Source organism: Fimicolochytrium jonesii, assembly GCF_025526975.1.
Source record: "Fimicolochytrium jonesii strain JEL569 chromosome Unknown EV422scaffold_18, whole genome shotgun sequence".
Lineage (NCBI taxonomy): Eukaryota > Fungi > Chytridiomycota > Chytridiomycetes > Spizellomycetales > Powellomycetaceae > Fimicolochytrium > Fimicolochytrium jonesii.
In genome coordinates this window covers 286,777-310,725 of record NW_026515685.1, presented here as the reverse complement: position 1 = coordinate 310,725, position 23,949 = coordinate 286,777, and the positions used below count along the sequence as shown (strand labels likewise).

Below are 23,949 nucleotides of genomic sequence, written 5' to 3'. Positions count from 1 at the left end.
GGACTCGGATGAAGAAAAGTGGTGGGGATGAGCTCCAGACCCCGTCTTTTATAGACGAACCGGATCAGACGACCGTCGAGCGTACCCTCCTCCCTTGGCGACCAAGCGGTGGGTTGTTCGTAAGCTCGGGTGAGTCTCCAATTTCGTAAAGCTGACACCGATCTTCTCCTTGTGCTTCATTTCCCGCTCACGCTTGCATTGATCGTTGCAGCCTTCATCCCGCCGTCACCGCGTTGATGAGTCTGCCAATTCATTCTCGCCCCTTGCCCCCATACCTCCTCCCTCTTTCTTCCATGGAAGCCCTCGCTGGAAGAGCTCGCCGCAAATCCCTTCAATATCCCTTCAACATGAAAAAAAAAACAGAAGAAGCCCTGTGGAATGCGAAGGAATTAGCCGCTCACAGTGACGGTGGAGGTTCGATGGGAGCCTTGGGAGGTCCATCATCAGGCTCATCTGTGTTCAATATGGTCCAATGTACGTATAAAAAGCTATTTTGTGCGCGTTGAGTTTCATTTTCGTCACTTCTGTGCCACAACTGTTTGTACTGTACAATACATAAAACGAAAAGTTGAAGAGAACACAGAGAAAGGGAGAAGGTTTGGCTGTTGCTGACTGGGACAGTATGATTTGGCGACGCTGGCGACGCTGGGAGGTTGGCAGCGTCGCAGACTGCGAGGTCCTCCCCTCGCTTGACTCGCCGATGGTCCCGAACATGCCACGAAGATCGGTATCACGGGCAAGACGACGGACTGGTAAGTCCATCTTTGGAAAGATATCGCGCTACTTCCACGAGGCGGGCTATCCACATCGGGGACTGACGCATGCCAGTAGCTATTGATACGTCTGTGTGTGGATGCAATGCCGCTGGCGGATCTGATCGATCTGGACATCGCCGCATTCGCTGCGAATGGAAAACGCGTCGCAAGTCATGGAGTCTCCAATCAATGTCCATCGTCCTCCGACTCCTGGAAGTTGGAGGAAAACCTAACGTTCTGCGACGGACCGCACAATGCGTTGAGAATCAGTTTAAAAAGCAGATTCCCGATGGGTACATTATCAAATTGCTAACTACTTACCCGCAGACTTTCGGGGGAACTGGGAGAAGAGGCTGCATTGGGAGGAGCCGGACGTCTGCTCGAGACGTATCAGATCCAGCTTGAAGTAGAGAGAGACTGTTTCACGAGAGCTTTGATATCCGCGGACAAGTGTGAGCTGTGTTTCGCCCGGGAAACAGAGTTTACTCCACTTCATTGGCAGCTAGCTAATTGTAAGGCTGTCACCAGCAAAACAGGACTGGGTCCGGAGGAGGAGTGGATCGCATAGAGGAGGGTGGATGAGGCAGAATGAGCCGCGCGCAGGCGTGGATGCATTGCGACTCCTCGCGGTCCATTCTACCTCTTCCCTCGAATCAGGATGCCCATGCCTATCAGAGAAGGGTGTTCCCGAATGCAGTCAGGGACATAGGCCATCACCTGGAAGATGTATGACATCGTTCTCGAAGCTCAAAGTTCTGATTGCGGAAACCTGTCGTCGCAAGCGGAATCCGCCATCCGCTGTCGCCCAAAGCGATGATTTTCTGCGATGTTGACCACGGCCCGACCAAACAGCGTGCGCCACCTCATGCGTTGACAATGTCCACTCTGCTCCATCCACCCGACCGTCCCGTGTTCGCTGGATGACGTGCATTTGCTTCTCCTTGTGGATCCTCGGCGCAATTACCAGATCGCGCATGTCTTGCAAGTGCGCTGCTAGTTTTTCCAACGATCCGCAACATCTCCCTCGGTCTTTTAGGAGGGTTTTTGTTCCATGCAGAGTAACTCTACGCCGTTGTTGGGCAGCCGCCCGTCCGCTTCACCCAATGCCTCACTGCGCCCCACCGGAGTCGGTGTTTGTCACCGGACAAAGCTGGTTGCCTACATGTCTGCCCCTGACCACAAGGATGTCATGTTCGCTCATTGCTACATCGGAGTCGGAACAAGGAGTCGAAACCAGCGGTCCAAACTGCTGGAGCAATGAATGTCCGGAGATTGCAGAGGTTTGGTCTTACGCTCGGTTTGAGCGACCCTGCTTGGAGGATTACTCCTGAAACTCGTTGTACCAGACCTGCGCAGACAGTTGAACCTGTAATCGCTTCCCTGACGATTTACATGATTCATTCTGAAGATTTACATGATTTATTCTGTTCGGGTACTTTGATGGGGGAAGGATGCGATTGGACTCTTACGATCAAGGCTTCTTCGCCGCGCAATCTATAATTAATGTTGTATTCTGAATGTCACGCCTTAGAAGGTTTCGTTTCATATCGGAAACCAGGGCTACTTGCCAAAATCCAACATGAGCTTCCAGACTGGTCCGTTCATCTTCTCTGATATTGTAAGTATCATCGCTCGGTTAACAAAGGCCTACTAGCGCAACGGCTTACAGCTGCCTCCGTGCATCAGGGTTGCCGCCGTTTTCACGTCGTTCTACTCATGGATGTCCTTTCGTTTGCGTCTCCCAAAAGTTTTGCTCTTATTGGATGAAAGTTGTATATGCGTACAGTACAAAAATCGAATACTAGCAAACCCCGCCGCAGACATGTACAAACACACGTATCCTTCGGTCCGTAAGAAGGCTGAATCATGCTCCTGCGGGTGGTCCCGGTTCCCTCTCCCCCAGCCTCCAGCCCTTTGTATCCCCCAATACTCTTCAACTTGCCACTGAATGATTGCGCGGGATAGTCAACGCAGGCGGTGGGTTTGTTTGACGTAGACTACTCGAAATGACGGCCAATGGCGAGCGTCCCTGGGTATGGGAGCCTAGTGGGCTACTCGAGGCGAATAGGAGTGGAGCAACAAATGGCGATGGTCGTTGCCGGGACATGCATATGCTCGAAACACCGAGTTATGGATGCCATACATTCCGGGAAAAGTGTCCCCATTGAGCCGACCAGGCAGAGAGGAATGATGGCTTTGCCTTTCCTCGTGCCTGCGCACATTCGATTATCAAAGGCCTGGCGAGCCGACAAGCAGGTGTTCTGGGTCTTCCAACCCCCGGAACCTTGATATCGGATGGGCATCGCACGGGCGATTCAAAGTCGTATGGCGAAGAAAATGCATCCCGCGTTCTGTCACCTTTTCCAGAACGTGCCGTCAATCCCCTGTCGAAAGAAAGCCCCAGCGAACACATCTCTCCGACCCAACGGTAAAAAATAACCGCATTTCCGCAGAACTCCGCCTTCCTCTCAAGCTCAACCGTAAAACAGACTGCGAGTCGTCGGCGAACAATGGTTCGGTGTAGAACGGACACCGTCGTCTTAGGGACGCACCCGTGCACCCCGAGCTAGCCTGCAACAAGCTTCTGATTTCGACTAGACGTTCTTGGTAGAAAAAGGTACCGGATGGCAAACGTTGAATGTCGATTCGGCTTCAAGTTTTTACCGGCGCTCGCATTTTTACCACCGTCCAGTGAACATGAACCGGACTTCCTTCTTTGATTGCCGGTCGATCCGCGACCGGTACAGACTTATTCACCTCCAAGTCTATGTCCCTTACTAGCGTAGTAAGTCGTAAACGAAGAGGACTTATGGTTATGGTGAAGAACATTGTCGTTTGTGCTTTGTTGCTTGTTGCTTGTTGCATCTCGGTCCCTTGAGTTCCGCTTGCAATAAGTGCCTTGCGCGTCCCTTGGACCCTTGCCGAAATACTGTCACTCGCTGCCATAGCACCGCTTCCCGCACAGCAACCCCCGACCCCCTCACAATTCAAGTTCCATGCTCCTCTGCACACTCTCACACAGTGCAGCAAGCTCCGAGTCTCTCAACCCGATCCACTCCATATTCGCCAACACAGCCAGCACAGCACCCTCGCTGTTCGTTAGGAACGCCTGCATGGCATCCACGTTGCCCGTATATATCCAATGAAGCAGGATCGCAAATGCATCCGGGCTGGGCGGCTGCACGGTTATCGTGTGGGGTGGCTGAAAGCCGTCCTCTGTCACGGCGTAACCTGATGTTGGCACTGACTGCTGATACATGCCACTGGTAGGTGCCGGTAGTGACTTCGCCTGCTTGGCCCTTTGCTCATCGTGAACAAGCTTCCCTAGAACCGGCGAGAACGTCGTCAAGAAGATCGAATGCACGGGCAAGATAGTCGGCAACGTCAATGGGCGCATCTGCCGCTGCTGCTCTTCTTCCACTTTCCTCTGTGCAGACGGCACCACCCGATACAACTTCCCATGAACGCTGACGAAATCTTCAGCCGGCTTTTTCGGTCGCGGCATCGGCGGGTTCAGGCCATCAGCTGTCATCGAAAAGTGTGTCGGCTTCTTCGTCGGAGGTCTATTTGCCGAGGCACTGGGACCGGCATCATGGCTCGATCGGCGGGTTTCGACGAATACCCAGCAATCGCAGGACGATACATCGCCCCATAGCTGCGTTCCAAGACTGCGTAACTTATCCCTCACGTATGACTCCGGGAGACCTTGCGCCGGATTGACTGGCGGGGGCGGGGGCGACGATATTAGCAACTGTTCGATTTCGACATCACTCGGCGCTTCGGGCCATGGGGATGGAGCGGATGTCGGTGCCGATGTGGGGAAGAACGTCAGGACTGGCGGCTGCAACGTATGGTGGGTCCAAGGATAGTTTGTGTACAGCGCCGGTGGCGGATACAGCATGGATTGTGCCGGCTGCTGGCCGTACATCAGAGTTTGCGGATTCGGGCATCCGATGAGGTTGGGAAGACCGTTTAGCGACATGAATTTGGCATCGCCGGTGCCTGGTGGATAAAAATCAAATGCTGACATGGCTTCCTCTTAGGGTGTATCGCAAATGCAAATGCCGGCAAGCGCTGGGCGGGATGAACTATGAACGGCGCTTGGACTTTGGACGGATTTTACTTCTACAAGCACGGACCCGATCGAATGCGAGCCCAGGGCTAATGGATTGCGTCTTATGAACACAGCGACGGAATGTGCCGGCAAGCGCTGGAGCAGAACGGAATGACGACCGCTTTCAGGATGGACCGACTATCCTTCACGTATGCAACCGATCGGATACAAGCGCAGGCTAGGGGATTAGTTCGTCTGAACGCAGCGAACGGAATGTACCGGCCCAGCGAGAGGTGCAGCAGGGCATCGATGCCTTTATATGTGCTCCCATTTTCACCGTCCCTTGAGGGCTACGCAAGCCGTGCAAATCACAAAGACCGGATCTGTAAATGTGCTGATGTGTTACATCTTACTGCAAAGGATTTCGCACACTTGGGATGTCGACTGCAAATACAACCGCAAGGGGAAATCTGCTGTACAGCCGCGATCTGAACGATGGATCTAAGGGAAGCGGACGGACATCCCAAGAGATCCTGAGAGGAAACGCACCGCGTAGAAATCCGTGCCAACATCAACGACGTTGCCTGATGATGTCGGTGTTGACTTGTTTTCCCAACCGGTCGGAAAGGATACGTTCAACATCGTTCGACGCTACCAACAACTCCGCTGCTGCAAGGCCTTTGCATGCTCTTGGGCCTTCAACAGAGGGGGATAATATCAATTTTACGCGTCTTCAGACTAGTTCAGGGCGCCAGTGAATCACAGCTCGGTCCGCTTGGTTTCTCTCTGGACTCGAGGAAGATTGGCAGTTCGATATGGATCAAGGCAAACCCAAAACCAGGCAATCACCAGGAGGCGCACAAAACGGCTCCACTTTGGGTCGTAAAATGACATCTCGCAGGGGTTCATGTCACATTTTCACCCGCTATACGAGCCTGGAACCGCGGTGAGGTATTGTGCCAAGGGTGCCCCACCCGAATTTCCCCGAGTCCGCGACCGCCATCTCGTGTCCTGGCCATGGAGGGCGGGACTTGGTGGTGTGTGATTTGTGGAACCTCCCGCCTTGACGCCGAACGAAGACCCTTGACATGGGACGAGAGCGCAAAACAGCCCGACTCGGATACTGCACATACAGTACTGTACTGTACTGCACATACGCCAACGACGCCGGGCTGGTCCAGCCTCCCAACCAACAGGAGCGCAAAGCGGGTGACAGCGCACACTGCACGCAACCACAGTGTCCACACAGCACAGTGTTGGCGACCGTATCACGAGCGTACAAAACACAAGCGGAAGGAGGGAAATTACATTGAGGACGTTGCACGTGTCGGACATGCGATGAAGCAGCGCGAAGAGTTGTGGTGGGGCAATGCGTTCCATGTGCGAGGATAACCAACCGGTTCCAGCCCCCCAATACGACACCACGATGCGTGGCGGCGTACAGTCCTATCCGGCTACATCGTGCTACTATCCTGCTGTACTGTATGCACCAACACGGAAGGCCTACGAAAGGTGCTATCTACTGTACGGCCGTACAGTATATCGCCCACGGACATTTCGCAGATAGGCTAACGACCATCAATTGTCAGATGTTGCGAGTGCTGTCTCGTTGCGCCCGCAACACCTTGCGCCGACAACGATCGCTGCCCGGCGTTCAGTTTCGCATCATGGGTGATGACGCAGCGCTCCCAATCTCACTGTCATTTAGGAGCTCGTAGTAATGGGATGATGTGCAAATTTCCTATCGGCGAGGCCCATCGATTCCCAACGTGGACAGTTGGAAGTTGTTTGGATTGTGTGCGGCGGCGGCGGCGGCACGGCTGAGAAAAATGTGTTGCGCTTGATAAACCTCACGTGACTCGTATTTAAACGGCGCTTAGTCCCTCAAACTCCGCATTGCGCAACGAGGCTTTTTTTCCGGTCGGAAACATCCGTCGAAAGCGACGTCGCTATATGGGCAGCAAGCAGTTGTTGTTTGGGGAATACCCCGTCGATCGTTCAAAATTTAATTTACTCTAGAGCATATACAAGGAGAATCAAACAAAAATATGGTACACAAAGTGAAAAGGCGGGGGTGGGGCGGTGTTTAGAAGTCATAACTTGGGGGGTAACGTGAAAACAAAATCGGTTGAAATGCCCATCTCCGGAACAGACGATGATACTGGTATAGAGCGGCGTGCAGGCAAAAAAGCGTCTGTGTGCTGCGATGGAATGTCACTCGCCTAGTACGGCGGGAGGTAACACTGCAGCGGCATGGGGTATACGGGATGGAGCGCGAGCGGGTGATTGCTGTTGATGTTGTATGCGGGCATTTGGATGTATTGTTGTGCTTGTGGTGTTTGTTGAGAGCCGGGTATGAGCATCGTGGGCATCGGGTATGCGAAGTTGTTGGGTAGGCCGCCGGAGTTGTTGATGCCCGTGTTGCTGGCGGACCAAGCTGCTCGACGGGTTTGATGGTGGGCGTGTTGATGCATGTGGGGAATGTCGGCCGATGGGGTGCGGGGGATCTTGCGCGGGACGAAGTCCGGGTGGAAAGCGAGAGGGTCAGGTTGCTCCACTTTGCGTTTGCGGTAATAGCCGACCATCGTGGCGTGCTGTTGCTGTTGCTGTGATGACCTCGCAGTTGGAAGTGGCGGAAGGTTTGCGGGGATGGTGGATGGAATCGTGGACGTTGTTTGCGGGGAAGCCTTTGACGGGGATGTAGAGTTCGGATCCTCTTCCAGCGAGACGCCCAGCTGGCTCGCCCATGCCTTGCAGTACCGCACCCACGACCGAAACTCCTCCTCACCGACATGCAGCTTGAAGTCTATCTTAGCGAGGAAGTCCGTCTCCATTTTGTTGATGTCCGCCAGCGCAAAGCCGGTGAGCTCGGCCCACGTTTTGTTGGTGAAGCGATTATCGTCGGTGAACTTTTGGGCGAGGATGACGGCGGCTGTGACGAGTCTCGCTTCGGATAATGCGGCCTGGTTTCCGAAACTGTTACCGTCGAGCGCAGATATCGAGTCGGGGACGCCGCTGTTGCTACTGATGGTTGGGGAGGATGCGCGGCGGAAGCGGACGATGTAGAGAAGGGAGAGGAAGAGGACGATGGAGGAGACGCCGGAGGTTCGTTGAATGCGCGAGACAAAGGAGAGGAAGGAGGGGTGTGGCCGGCCTGGGGTGCTCATCCCTGGCCGGTGCGGCCATGTTCGATGTACGACTAGGCATACGAACTGGGAGACTAGTTGAGCGGATACTGGGGTTGTCGTGCTAGAGTCCTGCTGTCGCTGTTGCTGTTGCTGCTGATGGGGCTGCTGATGTTGCTTTGGAGCATCGGCGGCCGCCGCAAGGGCTGGGACAGGGTTTCTGCTCCATCGATGGTGAGCACACATACCCTTTTGCGCCGACGTTGGCTGTATTGATGCACCTGCGGCGGCGGCGGCAGCGAGTTGAGGCCACGCCGAAACAGCCATCGGAGTGCTGCTTCGGTTATGCTGTTGGGATTCTGTTGCAGAGGGGACGGCTGACGTTCGCTGTCAGGCCCGGCGGGGGCACGGGAAGCGGCCGAAAGCTTTATATACGTTTTGATACCGCTCAAAGCGAGCAGACCAACGTTTAGCGTGAAATTTCCGCGTCAGCCCCAACCCTTCTGAATCAGCCCGTCATCAGTATCGTGGAGCGAGTCCGAGGGCTGACACGCTTTGCGCAGACGGGGAGCAAGAAAGGGAAAGGGAAAGGGAGGGTGGCCAAAGGCCAAACAAGCAAACGCGACATGGCCTTCGCGAAAATGCGCGTGTAAAAGTGAGGGGTGGTGAGTGTGGTGTCGGTGGGGGTTTGCGGATGCGGACGTTGTGAGATTTTGCGGGGACAAACCCCATGCCATGCAGGCTGCTGAAAATGGATCATTTGGGATTGTGTCCCGACGGCTCCGAAGCCAAAATGTATTACCCATGTTGCACTGTATGTGTCCGACCTATGGATGGCACACTACCAGTCCCACCAAGCAGCAATGAACAGCCGTCGCACATGCTTCTTCCGACCCCTTGCTCCCGGAGACCGGCGGAAGGTTGTCGGGCGGGGTTTGGGGTTGGGTTGTTTGGGTTGGGTGGGTAGACAAAACAGAACCCTGGGAGTGATGACTGGAGGCGGCCCCGCAAACTTTTGCATTTTTCCCATTTTGCGCCTGTCAATCAATCACAGCCGCGAGTCGGAAGGAGGAGCCCTGAACGACGGGGGAGTGACATCTGTGATTCGATCAGTAGGAGAAATTTCGCCCTTCGGCCAACTCCGTACGTGCCATGGAGGTATCAGAGGTTTCATTACGGGCAGATGAGCGAGGAGAAGCCCCGTAGCCAAGTCATATTGCATTTAGCGCGTGCAGCGTGCGCGTTGTTTTGCTGTTCGCCTGACAAATTACGGCCGCCGCCCCTCCCCACTGTCCCACAGCCCGCGGACATCGGTTCGACGATTAGCCTGCTGCTGTATACAGTATGTATGCATGTACATACGCACGCAGGAGTGGCAAGAAGGGAAAGAGATGACATGGGCCACCGTGAGAATTAGCATGCGCGCGTAGGTGGGAAAGGCACCAACAGCCGACCACCAGCAAGTGTCAAAAAAAAAAGGGGAGGCTGTCCAAATTGAGCAACCCTCCATCACATCATCCCCGCGATGATGTGAGACAGTCAGACGGCCCAAGGTCCTCGCCCCTCCTTTTTTTCCTTACAAATCCAAGGCCCCAATCACAACGCGGATTTGCTCACCGGCAAAAATTGTTATCTGGTGGGCCTTGAGCTCGAGCTGCTCTCACTGGTCTTCGTGATTTCAGTCGTGATTCATCCGCCCCGGGCGCTGTGCTACGCCGTTTGCATCAAACAATCCTCCACACTCCCTGGTTGTGGCTTTGGCGTACGCCGTCCGAGTCGACAACAGTCACCCCTGTTGGCATTTTTCACCCTCCTGGAGAACGGCTTTTCACCCCGATTCACCCACCCCATCATCGAGCCATCATGATCATCAACTTTTGTCGGATCTCGGAAATGAGTTGGAGTTGTATGTACCCTCTTTTTGTAACCGATTCAGGGAGGCTCAGCTACTAGTTCCTGACCGGTGGTACGTACGACAAATATGCTCACCGAGGCTACGTTACTCGCATCGGCGACGATATCATCCGTTCATGGGTTTCGGACGTCGATCGGACAGAGGGCGTCTCTTTCCCTTTTGCCTTTCCTTTGCGCTGTCCGTTTTTTCTCACTTTTTCTTCTGGATTTTTTGTGTGACTGTGCCACCTGTCAAATATGTGCCAGGGTCGCACGCGTGCGTTTATGTAAGCCGCGGAGTACGAAGGAAAACGCAAAGGGGACAACGCCAAGCGTGGCTTTTGGAGGACGATCAGGCGCCTCAGCGGCATCAACACCAAGGAGGTCTGGACTCTGGACTCTGCGACTTCGCCGTCATTCTGCGATCGCCATTTGGCCATGCCGTGGGTTGGCCCGTGCGATGGATCACATTATTGGTCTACGGTGCATCGCATCTCAGGCTGCAGCTACAAAGGGCTCGGATGGGCCCGGAGTTGCTGCAATATCCTAGCATCGTACAGCTGGGCCGACGTACTGTAGGACAGTGGGGACGCCGAATGCACACATTGCACATTGCACAATATCGCTGTTCCTCAGCTTTTAGTGGGAGGCAAGGAAGACGCTGACAGTGGGCGCCAAGCGTGCATGAACATCAAACTTCCTGAAGCTTGATTTCCACCTTCGTGTAACCCGTACACCACTTCACGCCGTCGAATCCATTTTCGATACAACACCTCCGGCTTCAATATTCCATGTCAGCAACCTTATCAAGATGTCCTCTTTTTCATGGGTTATGCCATATCGTCACAGTAGCGGCTCGCTGCATTTACAGTATGGAAAAGGACTGGATGGATGGGCGATAATCAAAGATGGCCGTGCAGTGCAAATTCACACCGGAGTTACAACGGATATTAGTCTCGCGCCCGCTGGGCCATTGAAGCCACCAACGATCAACGACCTCCGCCGCAGGAGCAAAGCGGCTCAACGATTCCAAATTGGAGGCGTCTTGGTGATTGGCCGGGGGCGTGAAACGGGTGAAGATCCAGGTCAACCTGTGCATGGACTAAGTAGTAGGCATCATCTAGCATTATCGTGGCTGGTCATGATGCCGCTGACGGTAATGTCCCGAGTGACCCCTTGGCTATGATGCTGCAAGGGGGGCTTATCTACAGTATGTAGCGAGCGGCGCCCAACCCGAGACGCGCTGACAGTTGTTCATGGTTCATGTCACTGGACCCCATTGATATCAGGGGAGGAAACTTTGCCGAGAGTAGTGAGGGCAGCGGCCCGATTTGCGATAGGAGGACCAGGGCGACGCGGTATTCATCAGCGGTCCAAGCCGTTTTCCCCATGAGGCGACGTGACAGAGGGCGTGACATCTGCCTGCCCGGTTCGAGCGACGCCGCGGGAAAAGCCTGAGGTCTCCCGCCGCCACGACTCGCTCGCGTATGATGAATCGATTTCACAGCGTCTGTCGGGTCCGATTGCATGCCACGACTCGTCGAGCCCTGCGTCTACATAGTCGTCGGTGTTCCTGTCCTCACGTCTATTTCAAGACGGCGCGAACCATCCGGTGACGTTCCTGTCCTCACTCCACCCAGGAGACGGGCGAGTGGCACCGCAGCAAATCGCCTTTTATTTTGTGTGCGTGCGTCCCGGGACGATTTAATTGTTCAGTATAGCTTTCACTCTCTTTCCCCCGTCACTCGTCGAGGGTTCTCTCATCACTTCAATCTGTTCAAGCTCCTCATCTTGCGGAACGTTGACGTCGGATGCTGCAGCAAGAGCTGCCGGGGGAATCTACAAGTGGTGGGATGCGCCGGGGTACTTCCGATACTGAGGTAGGTAGGTGGTGCCGTGACGGTGTCGGGTTCTGAGCTTCCTTCACGTCGTGCGGCAGACCTACAGAATCCCGCACTTTCCACTTGTGTGGGTGTGGTCCCCGACGAGGAGATACGGGTGTATGTCCCACGTCGTGGCGGAGGTGATCGATTCGCCTACCAAGCTCTCTTTGCTCCCGGAGTGAGAAAAACCGTGATCGATGCGAACTCCTTCCGTGGGATGCCCCTGCGAACTCCTTTATGCTTGCGGCGGTACTTGAGTTACAACAAAGGTCCTTGAGACGACCTGATATATTGGCTTCCGCGTAAACCGGTCCTCCATTGGCTTCTAGATCACTTCTACGATGAATCTCATGAAGGCTGTCCGCGCGCCTGGGGACGCTTGTTTCGCCGCTGAGAGTTCCATGTTAGCGGAGTTCGCGGGTTGTACCTACGTCGGTTTGGAAGGAAGCAAGGCAGGCCCCTTGCCGGCTCTCCAGCGCCAACACCTATCGACGCGTTGACCGTGTCATCGTATGCGAATCATGAGGCTGAAGGTGGAAAAACGGGTGGCAGCAGCTACCATCTCTTTGATTGCCTGACTACGGGCGCTCCTCGTTGTCCGTCCGATTGTTGGTGGCTCGCATGCCTATAAACGTTTGAATTTCCCAAGTCACCCACCCCAAGGAAAGAGCTGAACATCCCCGTTTCCGCTTCCGCCTGAGCACCCATCGGTGAACCCATATGTAGCCGCTAACCTCATTCTGTGGATATATATCCCATACGTCCGCTTCGAGAATGCAATGCCTGCTCTCAAAACGGACACGGGATATTCTCAAGGTTCCCTGCTTCCGTGCATGGCGTCGAATGCCCATCCTTTCTTCTCGTTCTTCTCATATCGTCATCCTTTCGCGACATTGCGCCGTGGTATTCGCTAGTGTCAAGGTTGGCACTTTCAAATTCGAAAAAGAAAAGCGAGCGTCGGCAAAAGGATCATCGGCGCCATCCCGGCGCCTCCCCTTTAACTTTCACGCTCACCCGCCTAGCCCATTGATGTTTCGCAAGCTGCAAGTCCACGCCTCAGGTCATGGAGCCTTGCCTTTTAGTCACTACTGATCAATGAAACTAGACGTTTTGGTTAAGTGGTTGCGTATGCCCCGCGATTCGCTAGACCTATTCCCACAAGTGAAACTACGTTCAAGTTGGAGGCAGAGGTAGTTCAGAGTGCATCCCATAAACGGAGAATGGGAGTGGCGCGGTTACGGTCTCTCTGCTGGTGGGAAGAAGAAGGGGTAGGTGGGAAAAAGAAGGGGGAGCAGAGAGGGGTCGGAGCCGTCGGTGGGAGTGCTTATGTAACGCGCGAGAAGCCTCTTCCCCGCGGCGTCGTCCTCCTCGGTGTTCACTCAGGTGTTCACCACCGTCTTTCGATCACTGGAGCTCTCGTCTTTCAAAGGCAGAGCAGCCAGCGACCGCCCCCAAACCCCACACCCTCCATCCTCAAAGGGCTCCCGTTCCGTCAACTTCACTCGCTCACCAGCGCCCACAATGCGCTCGCCAACACCCACCCTCCTCTTCGTCCTCCTCGCGGCACTCCTCCTCAGCACACCCGCCGCCCCGGCTCCCATCTCTCCATCTCCATCACCCACCTTCCCCGGCACCGCCTTCCTCCAAACCCTCCTGCACTCCCCTCCGCTCAAAAACAAATTCGCCACCCGCCTCCCCCTCCCTCCCGCTTCCACCCTCGCCCGTCGTCATCTCCCAACCCTCCACACCGCAACCCTCTCCCAAAACCTCTCCACCCTCCTCTCCCCCCACACCGCGTTCCCCTTCCCAACCTTCGCCAACACCCGCTGCGATCTCGTCAAAGACACCCGCCCGGTGATCCCATTCACAGAGCAATCGGGACTGCAGGCCTATTTCACAGCCTTGTTTGACGCCATCCCCCCAGCGACACGGAACGTGATCACATTATCGCGATTCGATCTCTTCCACGCCCACCTATTCGCCAGCCCATCCGCGAACGCCGTAGGGCTCGTGTTCCATAGTAAAGAGTACCCCACCTACTCAGCGCAAGCCTTCCCGTACAACCTCGGCTTCTGCCAACTCAACTCGACGGTTGCGTACAACGACGCGCAGATGCGGCGGCGGAACATCGTGTGGCTGCTGGATGGCGAGGCGCGGATAAGCTTGTGGTGGATCGATATGGCGGCGAGGAGTGGGAGGGCGGACGTGGATGCGGTGTTGAACGAGGCGCCGTTTTATACGCTTTATGAGGATGATTTGGGGCATGTCGTCGCGGATTTGGATTACCTCAGAGGGACCGGGCTGGGGATGAGCCTGTATTGAGGGGATGGGTCGACGGTTGGAGAGTAGCTCGAGTGGCTCGCTGCTGCCTCGCGGGGCGCTGAAGAAGGGCTGTCATCGTCGGAAACGTTTCAAGGTCAGGAACCGATGCCATCGTGAGTGGTATCAAGGACGTTGTGCGACTGGGGATGGGGATGTTGCCGCGATCGGGGATGTCTTTTCATCGATACGTTGTCGGACACTTCCTTGGACGTGTCTTGAAAGTGGCTTTGGAGGTTATAATCAACCCATATGAAACGATTACAGCGTCATGGGGGCGTAACGTATATGTAGAGCAGAATAATCGGCGTAATCCCGTCTCGTAGGATACAAATAGCAAGAAAACTTCGGGGGCGGGTACCCCTTTTCTTCCAGTACCCATAGATGCAGTAATAGATAGACTTCCAGATACATCTTAGATTCTTTCCCTACGCCGTATCAAATTAGACACTGCTATATATACGAAATGCGGTATCCCAACCCGCTCTGCGTACGAGCCATGGATGCCTCTAGCGCACTCCAAAAGCGCCGTGCACCTCTCCCTAAACATCTACAAATATTATTCTATCTATTGTCATTTCAAGACCTCTTCACAACCCCTTTCAAGCCTCGCCTTTTCCGAGCCTGAGCGCCCGCATCCCCCTCCCCTCCCCCAACAACCTCCACCCCGCCACCGCGGCAAACCCCACCCCGACAACACCCACAGGCGCGACCAGACACGCGCCTGCAACCTTCAACATACGTGCGAGGTCGCGGATGGGGAGGATCGTTAGCGGGTCGCAGGGGAGGGTCAGCGGGGGTGTGAGGATGGGTGGGAAGCGGGTGTTTGCGGGTTGGCCGGGGATGTGGGGGTCGGTGGTGTTTGTGTATTGTGGGGTTGTGGTGTTGGTGTTGGGTGGGAGTTTGACGGGGGTGGGTGGTGATGCTATTGCTGTGGATGCCAAGATCGATACCGATACGGATGTGGTGGGTATCGTGGTTTGCGATGCGACGGGTGTAGATGTTACTGCCGGCGGTGCATTCGAGATCGACGCCTGCGCTGGACCAGTCACACCCGGCGCCGCACCACCACAATCTGTAGACAGCAGCGCGATATACTGCTCCCTCGTCGCCGAGATCCCCGCACACGGCGCGAGCGCCGCGTAGTCGCCGCTGATGGCTGTTTTGCGCGCCGCGACGTTGCCGAGGGTTAGGCAGGAGGTGGGGGTGGTGTCGAGGTTTATGAGTTGGCCTGAGATGCCTGTGGGAGGGAGGGAGAGGTGGGGTGGATGTGAGTTGGGTGTTCAACGGTTGGGGGAAAGAGTTACCCTGCTCGCTCCGCCTCGCGATGAGGAGGGTTGGGCACTGGTCGACCCTCTCTCACGCTCCGTCTCATTCAAACTCACCATTCTCCTCGACATTCGCCCCAATTCTCCACCTACTCGCGACAGCCGCATCCCCACAATGAGCCGCAACCTGCACCGGCGACCCAGTCCCCACAAACCTATTCCCACTCGCCACACAACTTCCCTGGCCCCCGCTCTCCACCCCAATCCTGTACTGATCGGTCGTCCCACCCACTAAACTAAACGTCAGTCTCTGCGCCGCCTCCCCTCCATTACAACTACTCAGGGCCACACCACCACTTCCAGTACTAGCGAGACATAAGGAGGTGGAGGAGGAAGGTGAGCGGGATAGGAGGATGTAAGGGTGGTTTGGTTGTGGTGGCCAGGTGCAGGCTTGGAGGCCGGCGGGGAGGGTGAGGTCGGAGGGGAGGGAGGCGGCGCGTTGAGCGAGGGTGGGGGTGGTGAGGAGGGTGAGGAGGAGGGCGGTGGGGAGTGGCCTAATGCCCGCTAAGAGGGGGTGTTGTGTTGGCCATCGCATTGTCGTGAAGTGTTCCGGGCTGATTTTCTTAAAACTTTGCGTAATATTGGGTATTTCACGCTTAAACTCGAGAGGTGCTGCTCATGACTGCCGCGGCGCACTTCCTTACGATGACGACAATGAAACGACGACGACGACGACGGGCCCCCGTTGGTGGGTGGGGGACGTTCGTTGAGTCGTTCGGGCAGGACGAGGCTTTTGAACGTTTGATGGTTGATCCTCTGCGCGCAACAATGACGGTGCACAAAGGCTATCTACTATGGAGCGCCAGTCAGTGGGTCTCGAGCACAACGCGCCCTACGTAAGCATGGCCCAATCGTTCCCGACCTAGCACCAATGACGGGCAACCCCTACTGCGCCACAGCCCGACGGCGGACGTAAACAAACGACGCCTGTCAAATTCCCAGTTTCCCAACGCCGATTCAATCATCTCTCGCTCGGCCCCGGGCACCAATATTATTATCTGCGAAGGGGGAAATACATCGAAGCCGTCATGTGCATGTATGCGTGATAAGACCCGTCGATGTCGTTTTGGAAGCAAGGTATGCGATATGCAGCCGGCATATGTGCGTTCACACGTTGGTTGTTGCACCTGGGATGGGGAAACCGAGCCAGAACAATGCTAAGCGAAACCCGTGCAAGCGTCTCAAACGGGCGGAAAACAACTTGCGCAAAAGGCTTATGCAGGGTATATGATATGATCCCACACACACACCTCCCATCCATCCTTCGCCCCCCCCCCCCCCCCCCCCCCCTCCCCAAAACATGATATGATGCCGAATGACGTTTTGCCCCTCTCTTGCGTTTTGCCTTTTATCATTCGGTGTAAAAATCAGACAACCCACGGCCAGAAATTGGACGAACCCTTCGAGCGGGGGGGCGAGTTTATTACCTTTACCTGAACGGGAGGCGTTCCTTCCCGGACTTAACCAAGATGTAACCGTCTCAGGCATTGATTACAGCTAGCCCCATCCCCCCATTAATTCGTTTATTGTTGCTGGAAAACGCCCCCCGCTGCTGTCCCTGCCCTTTACCTTTCTTGCACATCATTTCGCACTCATAACCGTTAACTTGCCCTTTTTCGTTCCCCGCGCCCCCCAAGATACTAGAATTGGCTGAATCGGCCTTTTGCGCCTCCCTAATATGTGTGTGCAGATGCATCTCTCTCGCTTCGTGTCGTCCGGAGGTGAATCTATATGCGTCCTAGCGCAAGCTCGTAGTCCACTGTCGAGTATATATATTTGTTGCAGCAGAGAGTGCGTCCGTGCAAGGAAAACAGCAACGGGCAGCACACAACCCCCACCCAGGAAACGATAGATCTAGGGCCGGGACCTCTATTTTTTTTTTTTGGGAAAGTGGGGAAATTTCATTCCGCCTTGTATATCTAGATAAGCCAAAAGGACAATCTGACCATAGCCATCCCATCCTCATCACTGCACATCCCCCAACCAACCCCATCCCACTCCTTCTCAACGAACCGAGAAAAAATAGCCAGATGTCCCACCCCACCTACGACACGCCGTACGAAACAGCGGCCGCCCGCGCCGCCGCGTACATCGCGTACGCGCGCATGAAGGCCGCGCAGACGTACCCGCCGACGGCGCCGTTTCCGCCGTTCGAGGCCGAGGATGAGGTCGGGTGTTGCTGTGGGCCCTGCGGGGGTACGGACGCAGCGAGGGAGGGGGAGGGGGTGAGGTGTCGGTTTTGGCAGAGGGGGGCTTGTCGGTGAGGGAAACCGTTTTTGGTGTTTTTTTTTTTTTGGACGGATATGGGAGTTGGCGATGCATCCGTGAAATATCATATCTGGTTTTTTCGTTTACTGACGACGAGTCGTACATTCCTCACCGGTGCAGATCCGGCGACGCCTGTTTTCTGTCCCACACCCTCCAACAACGCATCAGGACACCCACACCCACGCCCACGCCGCCGACCGCATCGTCGATCACAGAGTATCCCCGCCCACAACCGGTCTACGCCCCGCTCGCCTACACCAAGCCCAAAAAGGGTTACGAATGGGGAAGCCACGCCTGGAAAGTCGCGGCGGGCACCCCGCATAATCATCCTCATCACGGAACCGCCTCGCATCGTCACGGTACCAACAGCACCAACAGTAACAGTACCGGCAACGGAAACGGCAACCCCTCAAAGCCCCCGCGCCACCCACCCGCGTCCACCTCCACCCACTCCGTCTGCCGCTACTGGCTGCAAGGCATCTGCAACCGCGGGCCGGCCTGCCGCTTCCTGCACGGGTCCGCCGCGCCCGCCGCCATGCTCTTCCCCCCCTCCTTCCCCCGGCACCCCACCGCGTACACCACCCGCCCGTCGATGGCCCGCCCGCGCCCGCGTCCCTCGATCCGCGGCGAGCTGATCAAGGCGCTCGGGGTGTATGAGTACGAGGCGTTGGCGGCGCGGATGGCGGCGTTGAGCGTCGGGGGAGGACTGCACATCGACCGGGCGGGCGGCGATATGCGTCTCCCGAATGCGTATCGCCAGCCGCGGTTCCCCGGCTACGCGATGTCTCCTGCGCCGATGCCCGCCGCTCATCCGCAGCAGACCGCACAGCAGATGCCGTACGATCTGGACCTTGACCTGGATCTGGATTTCAGCGCCTGTGATGATGGGGATGAGGGGTTGAGCGGCGGTGGCGCCGGCGAGACCGCGCCTTCGCGAAATGCTCAGATGGGACCGAAATGTGGGGCTGTGGATTTGCGCGCTATCTGGGAGAGGGAGATGTGAGGGGCAGTGAGGAGATAGATAGTTTCTACGTAGGTTTGCGCCCCCCGCGCGAACTTCGTTCGGCCTGCGGTTGATAGAGGTAGCGTGGTTAGGAAGTGTGAGTAGCGTTAGAGCGGGACGACCAACCACCACAAGTTCGAGGGGGATGTAAATGGGAATGAAACGAAATCAGGCGACGCGGGATGGGTATCAGTGCATCTGCATCGGGAGCGAAGACGAGAAAAAAATGAGCGGGGATGAGAAGAGGTAGATAACAAGAGCGGAGGAAAAAAGATCCAAAGTTTGGGGCGTGCTGTTTATTCATAGTTTTTGTTGTCTTTCCAATTACCGCATTTCTTGTCATGGTCGGGTATTTCCGTATACAAATCGCCCTGCTTTCCCCTGAGAACTTCCCTTCACACCATTAGAACATCCACCCAAAAAAGTCTTCGGATCAAACGTTTATTCTTTTCATATACAACAGTGAGTATGTGTGTGTCCAACCTACGTCCAGCAGGGATGTACAATAGACCGGGTCGGGGTAGGGCGCGCGAAATGTACAAAAACCAATCTAAGGGGAAGCTAGCCTCGGGGCAGACATTTACAAATGGATGAGTCTAAAGGTGGGAAAAGTGGGGAGATATCTACAGACAGACCGGAACCAAAATGTTGGAGGGGAAACGTTTTTACACGACATTGATACGAACACAGTCGTCCTGCGCTCCACGCTGGGCAACGGGCATGACGAGGGGTTGGTGGGAGTTTGACGCGGCCATGGTGCACAGCCTGTACATGCCCGGTCCGGCCGCGGCGACGCTCGCAGCGGGGATGGTTGCGCGCAGGTTTCCGTTGGCGTCGGCGGCGGAGTTGAGGCCCTGGAAGAAGGCGAACGTGCGGGCGTCGGGGACGCTTGGGCGTTGGGCACCGGCTCCCGCGATCTTTTGGAAGACAAAGTGCTGGTGGCCTTGGACGGTTCCTTGGGCGGAGAGGGTTTGCGGGGTGGTGTAGAGAGCGGTGGAGGGGTTGGAGGAGAAGCCCGTGACGAGGTTTGCGGTGTTGACGACGACGGGGATGTTTTGGCCTCGGCGGATGGTGGCGCCGTTCGCGGGGGAGACGATCATGGTGGACGGCATGTTGACGGCTTCGGGGAGGGCGCCTTGGATGGTGGTTGCGCAACCGCCGGCGGGGACGGGCTGGCCGTTCGTGATGGCAAGGCCGTTGAATTGCTGGCAGAAGGCATTGCCGCCAATGGCAGCTGCGCTGGCACGGTTTCCGCCGAGCGCGGCATTGATGGGGCCTTGTCGTGCGGCGGGGGGTGCGGCGACGGGTGATGCGGCGGGGGCTGCTCCGGTGGCGGCTCCCGTTCCAGCAGCGGCTCCTCCGGCGGCGGCTCCTCCAGCGGCGGCTCCACGACCCTTCCGGCCTTTCTGAGCCTTAGCTCCTGCTCGCTTTTGTGCGCCGGCGGCGGCACCACCGAGACGACCACCCTTCTTGGCTGCAGCTCCCTGAGCGGGGGCAGCTCCCGCGGCGGGTGCTGCGGCGGGTGCTGCGGCGGCAGCACCTTTCCTGGCTTTCCTTGCACCCGCGGGCGCGGCTTTGGCAGGAGCGGCGGCACCGGCAGCACCGGCAGCAGCACCTTTCCTGGCTCTGTTTGCACCCGGGCGAGCAGCCCTGGCCGGAGCGGCGGCCTTAGCAGCACCTCGCGCTGGAGCGGCACGTGCTGGAGCGGCAGGACGATGTTGATGACCAGCATGTGCTGTGGAATGAGAAAGGAAATGAAAATCAGCTTTTTGAACTACGCTGCATCGACCCAACGGACACCACCAAAGTACATACGTTCACGAGCCTCCAAAGATCGTTCCTCGATGAGGGACAGTTCCCGCGACTGAATGGGCGGGGTGAGGGCGGAACATGAGACTGCCGCGCCGATAGCGACGACGATCAGGTTTTTGAACAGCATCTTGTTGCTTGTTGTTGTTGTTGTCGTTGAGCGAGGAGGTTACAGCAATGAGAAGGAGGGGCGAGAGGGAGAGGAAGAAGCGTCTGTATGTATATTCGACTTTTTTTCCCAGGAGACCAAGGGCGGAAGCGCAAGTTGTGAATGAGAGCGGCGTATGGGAATGAGCAGCGAGACGGTTAGGTGGTGGAGGGGGGGGGTTGGGGCGGCTGCGAGAAGGGGGGCGGCGTTTATATGGGATGGCGCTGGGGGAGGCGGGCGGAGAGGAGGGAGTGGCGAACACAGTGCAATCCGAAACGACGCACAAGTCTACTTCCTGACACGGAACAAATCTGACCCACCACACCCACCTTTCCCACGCACCTGTCTTCCCATCCCCATACTACTACGAACCCCCAAGCAATTATAGACACTGTGCGAGTTAGAGAGGAGGGGCATGCCGTGCCGTGCGTGTGTCAGGTTGCCTGCCGAATGAATGATGAATGAGATGATGAAGGGCGTCTGAGCTTTTGCCTTTCCCTCCCTCCGTGTTTTCCCCCAGTCCATGGTACATACATATAGCTTCTCCAATTACCTCACCTCGGGGCATTTGTGACTCCGAGGATGGGCTGGGCATTGGTCGTTCCCCCGTTATGAACTCTCCTCAGCAACACCACTTTGTTTCAGGGGGGGTTGTTGTGCATGTCCTCATTTGATGCAAGAGGGGACTTGCCTTTTCTCCCGATGCGATTTGGATGGGCGGCCCCGTGCCGCTGGAGGTGAAACACCGTCAGAGAGCCCCGTGAAAAGACAGACCTAACATTAGGCGCGCCTGTCAATTTCATTTGCTGACGTAATCGCGACTTGGGGGGGGGCCGTTGAGTTGGGCGAGGGGGAGAGGCTTCCGAACCCCGTCAGGGCTGGAATGTTCCAAAAAGACCATCCAATGAGAACTCTGGTCCCACTTCCTCTCGATGCATACAGGACCAAAGTATAATACAGGATAAGTGAGCGGGGAGAGATTCTCAGAGCAATGCGTGTTTGGGAGGTGAATTAATCTGTGCATTGTGGTTTGAGGCTCTTTGGCAAGAGCAGCTGCAGCGTCTGTGTCCAGTCTGGGGATCCGTATAACTCCTTCATTGCCCGGAAAAACCCGCCGCCGTCTGTCATGTAGGATCCCATAGCGGCAGAAGGTGCCAGGTGCCAGGTGCCTCGCTGGACAGCTCTCTGTCTGAGGCTCGTGAGATGGCATGTGCATATGTCGCCTGATTGAAGGAATCCGTAACTACATGGTACGGTGGATGGTCGCATGCAAACCGATCCCGAAATGACCACTCCGTGGATGCCGAGGAAAGAACGCTTGATGTTGGGTTACGCGGCATCAGAGGACTCGTCCACGCAGATGTTGTTACACCCATTCGAAGGTGCTTCGTAGAAGATGAAGAATTGGCCGCGAAGAGAGTGACAAAGTCGATATCCGTCAAAAGAATGCGACGGCAACGATCCCTACACATAGATGTCCACCACTTCCCGTAATAGCGTACTTTGAGAGTGAGACGCAACGGCTATGTGCACATTGACTGGGATATATACTTGGACTGATGGCAGTGACGGAAAACACAACACATTTTGCCTCCTCCGGTTTTGGTATATCAACTTCCGATGTGTTCTCATATACCCACGAATCACCGCCAGAGGATAACCCAAAGCAGGATGGATGCGGCGATGATGCGTCCAGCTCATCCCACCACGACGGGCGGATACAATACCGCGGACAAGCGCATCGGCTCATATCAGACTGACGACGCCCTCAAGCTGATATGTCTGTCTGGCATCGGCGAATTTGCAGGGTCACTGTGCGACTCTGTCCTCCACGTCTTGCGGCCCAAGTGAAAGCACTGGAATGGCACTCTCCACAGGATGATGCCGGGCTTCACTCACCCGTTCATGGCTTGCTTACAACCATTTCTCTTGGAGCAGTACATCAGACACCAACGCATCTTGGGTTCCAACTTGCAGCTAGTGGGAGGCATGGTTCGCAATTGGGGGACTCGTTTGCCAATGGAAACCACAGGGAATGTGGGGATTCGGCAATCCACTGGGCAAGTTTGTGATCCATGCTTGGGCAGGGATCCCGAGGCTGTGGGATCAAACTCATCAAGTGAAAGGGACGTAGGCATTCTGAACGCATGTTGTGATGCGGCGGTGCAGGATGTGCGAACGAATTCAAAAGTCCAAAACCGCGCACCAAGTCCAAAAGGTGGAAAACTTCGGACAAAACTCAGCGTCCGGTCCGACGCTGACGGCGCTTGGGGTCCCGAAGCGCTCGAAGATCGCGCACATTACCCTTTTTCCTGCACGGATACAGACCGAGTGGTTCGCTGATGCCAAGTGGAACCTATGGGTTTCACATATGGAAGTGTCCGAAAGCGTCGCTTATGGCAAGGTGTATGGAAGGGTGTCCGGCCGGTTTTGAGGAAACAGCAACGGACAACGCGAAACTGACGCGTTCCGACCAGATGCTTCACTGCTCGGCTCTGGGTAATGAACAAATGATATCACCTGATAGGCTTCGCTGTCTGTTAGGGGAAGCCGGCGTGCTTCGTCCCGGTCTTTTCCAGTTTCCGTCCATCAGACCCCGAGTGAGGTGGTTTGTGAACACGGCCGCGTGGGCGAGTTTCCCGGGGATGTTGAGGGCGTCCACCAACAACGCGGAAGACGGAGCGCACGACCGGTGACCTTGTCGAGAGGTTCATATACCAAAAGCCGCCCATCCCCCTCGACCCCGATGGGTGACACTTGCACTTGTAGTACTTTCAGTCGAAGCTCTTGTCGAAGGAAATGCTGGCCACTACGAAAGCGTCGCACGTCTGTGATGGTAACACCGACGGCTTGCGCTGCTCCATCCCACGTGTTGTCGTTTCGCTTAGCTTCTGATGACGGTGTATCGGGTGCACCCGACAACGGCTACAATTACGCTCAAGCGTTCTGGGATGGCCCCGGGGGTGGCCTTGAGCTCCCCACCACAGACTTTCGCAATGCAGCGGGGTCACAGTGGGGGCACATCACTGTCATCGCCGTCATTATCGCTGACCTTCATGCGCTTGTAGTACCGTCTACGAGGATCTTTTGGGTATATGAGCGCGAGACCGGCGAGAGGTTACGGGGGTGAGAAAACGCGTCTCACGTGCTTACGTAAAGACGCGTTTGCCCAAACTCCGACTTTCAACCCGACGTCAAGAGCAAGCCCCTTCTCCACTTTCCGGTCCCAGATGGCCCGACAGCCGTCGTACATGCGCACAATTGGTCTGAACTCAAAGCTCCTGGTTTCAGGGTTGATAGCAATTGCATCGGATGGGTCCGCCGGGATGCCTGGTAAGTGAAACACAAAGAGAAGGTGAGAAGC

The 23,949-nt window shown here is 56.0% G+C and overlaps 6 protein-coding genes across 6 annotated transcripts; 2 read left to right on the top strand and 4 right to left on the bottom strand.

Annotated features, from left to right (window-relative positions):
- Positions 1–3,451: 3,451 nt before the first annotated feature.
- EV422DRAFT_119903 (uncharacterized protein) lies at positions 3,452–5,102 on the bottom strand. The gene has a single exon (XM_053064665.1). It carries the CDS (start codon positions 4,783–4,785, stop codon positions 3,736–3,738), a length of 1,050 nt encoding a protein of 349 aa, XP_052924066.1. The 5' UTR covers positions 4,786–5,102; the 3' UTR covers positions 3,452–3,735.
- Positions 5,103–6,769: 1,667 nt separating this feature from the next.
- Positions 6,770–8,755, bottom strand: EV422DRAFT_535334 (uncharacterized protein). The gene has a single exon (XM_053070737.1). It carries the CDS (start codon positions 8,259–8,261, stop codon positions 7,032–7,034), a length of 1,230 nt encoding a protein of 409 aa, XP_052924065.1. The 5' UTR covers positions 8,262–8,755; the 3' UTR covers positions 6,770–7,031.
- Positions 8,756–13,132: 4,377 nt separating this feature from the next.
- On the top strand, positions 13,133–14,121 carry EV422DRAFT_119845 (uncharacterized protein). Its single transcript, XM_053064664.1, has one exon. The coding sequence runs from the start codon at positions 13,232–13,234 to the stop codon at positions 14,030–14,032; it is 801 nt and encodes a 266-aa protein (XP_052924064.1). The 5' UTR covers positions 13,133–13,231; the 3' UTR covers positions 14,033–14,121.
- A 1,126-nt stretch (positions 14,122–15,247) lies between these two features.
- Positions 15,248–16,101, bottom strand: EV422DRAFT_535330 (uncharacterized protein). Its single transcript, XM_053070736.1, has one exon. The coding sequence runs from the start codon at positions 15,890–15,892 to the stop codon at positions 15,401–15,403; it is 492 nt and encodes a 163-aa protein (XP_052924063.1). The 5' UTR covers positions 15,893–16,101; the 3' UTR covers positions 15,248–15,400.
- A 1,197-nt stretch (positions 16,102–17,298) lies between these two features.
- EV422DRAFT_119789 (uncharacterized protein) lies at positions 17,299–19,049 on the top strand. The gene is made up of 2 exons (XM_053064662.1): positions 17,299–17,617; positions 17,746–19,049. The coding sequence occupies exons 1-2, from the start codon at positions 17,388–17,390 to the stop codon at positions 18,626–18,628; spliced, it is 1,113 nt and encodes a 370-aa protein (XP_052924062.1). The 5' UTR covers positions 17,299–17,387; the 3' UTR covers positions 18,629–19,049.
- Position 19,050: 1 nt separating this feature from the next.
- Positions 19,051–20,768, bottom strand: EV422DRAFT_119800 (uncharacterized protein). The gene is made up of 2 exons (XM_053064663.1): positions 20,444–20,768; positions 19,051–20,363 (listed from the first exon to the last, which is right to left on the bottom strand). Exons 1-2 carry the CDS (start codon positions 20,565–20,567, stop codon positions 19,294–19,296), a joined length of 1,194 nt encoding a protein of 397 aa, XP_052924061.1. The 5' UTR covers positions 20,568–20,768; the 3' UTR covers positions 19,051–19,293.
- Between the last annotated feature and the right edge of the window lie 3,181 nt (positions 20,769–23,949).

What these genes read in the sequence shown, in the direction of transcription:
- EV422DRAFT_119789 (XM_053064662.1), top strand. Translation starts at nt 17,388, where the DNA reads ATGTCCCACCCCACCTACGACACGCCGTACGAAACAGCGGCCGCCCGC. An exon ending in TGGCAGAGGGGGGCTTGTCG is followed by an intron (nt 17,618 to 17,745) that starts GTGAGGGAAACC and finishes TCACCGGTGCAG; the next exon opens with ATCCGGCGACGCCTGTTTTC.
- EV422DRAFT_535334 (XM_053070737.1), bottom strand. Translation starts at nt 8,261, where the DNA reads ATGGCTGTTTCGGCGTGGCCTCAACTCGCTGCCGCCGCCGCCGCAGGT.
- EV422DRAFT_119903 (XM_053064665.1), bottom strand. Translation starts at nt 4,785, where the DNA reads ATGTCAGCATTTGATTTTTATCCACCAGGCACCGGCGATGCCAAATTC.
- EV422DRAFT_119845 (XM_053064664.1), top strand. Translation starts at nt 13,232, where the DNA reads ATGCGCTCGCCAACACCCACCCTCCTCTTCGTCCTCCTCGCGGCACTC.
- EV422DRAFT_119800 (XM_053064663.1), bottom strand. Translation starts at nt 20,567, where the DNA reads ATGCTGTTCAAAAACCTGATCGTCGTCGCTATCGGCGCGGCAGTCTCA. An exon ending in ATCTTTGGAGGCTCGTGAAC is followed by an intron (nt 20,364 to 20,443) that starts GTATGTACTTTG and finishes CTCATTCCACAG; the next exon opens with CACATGCTGGTCATCAACAT.
- EV422DRAFT_535330 (XM_053070736.1), bottom strand. Translation starts at nt 15,892, where the DNA reads ATGCGATGGCCAACACAACACCCCCTCTTAGCGGGCATTAGGCCACTC.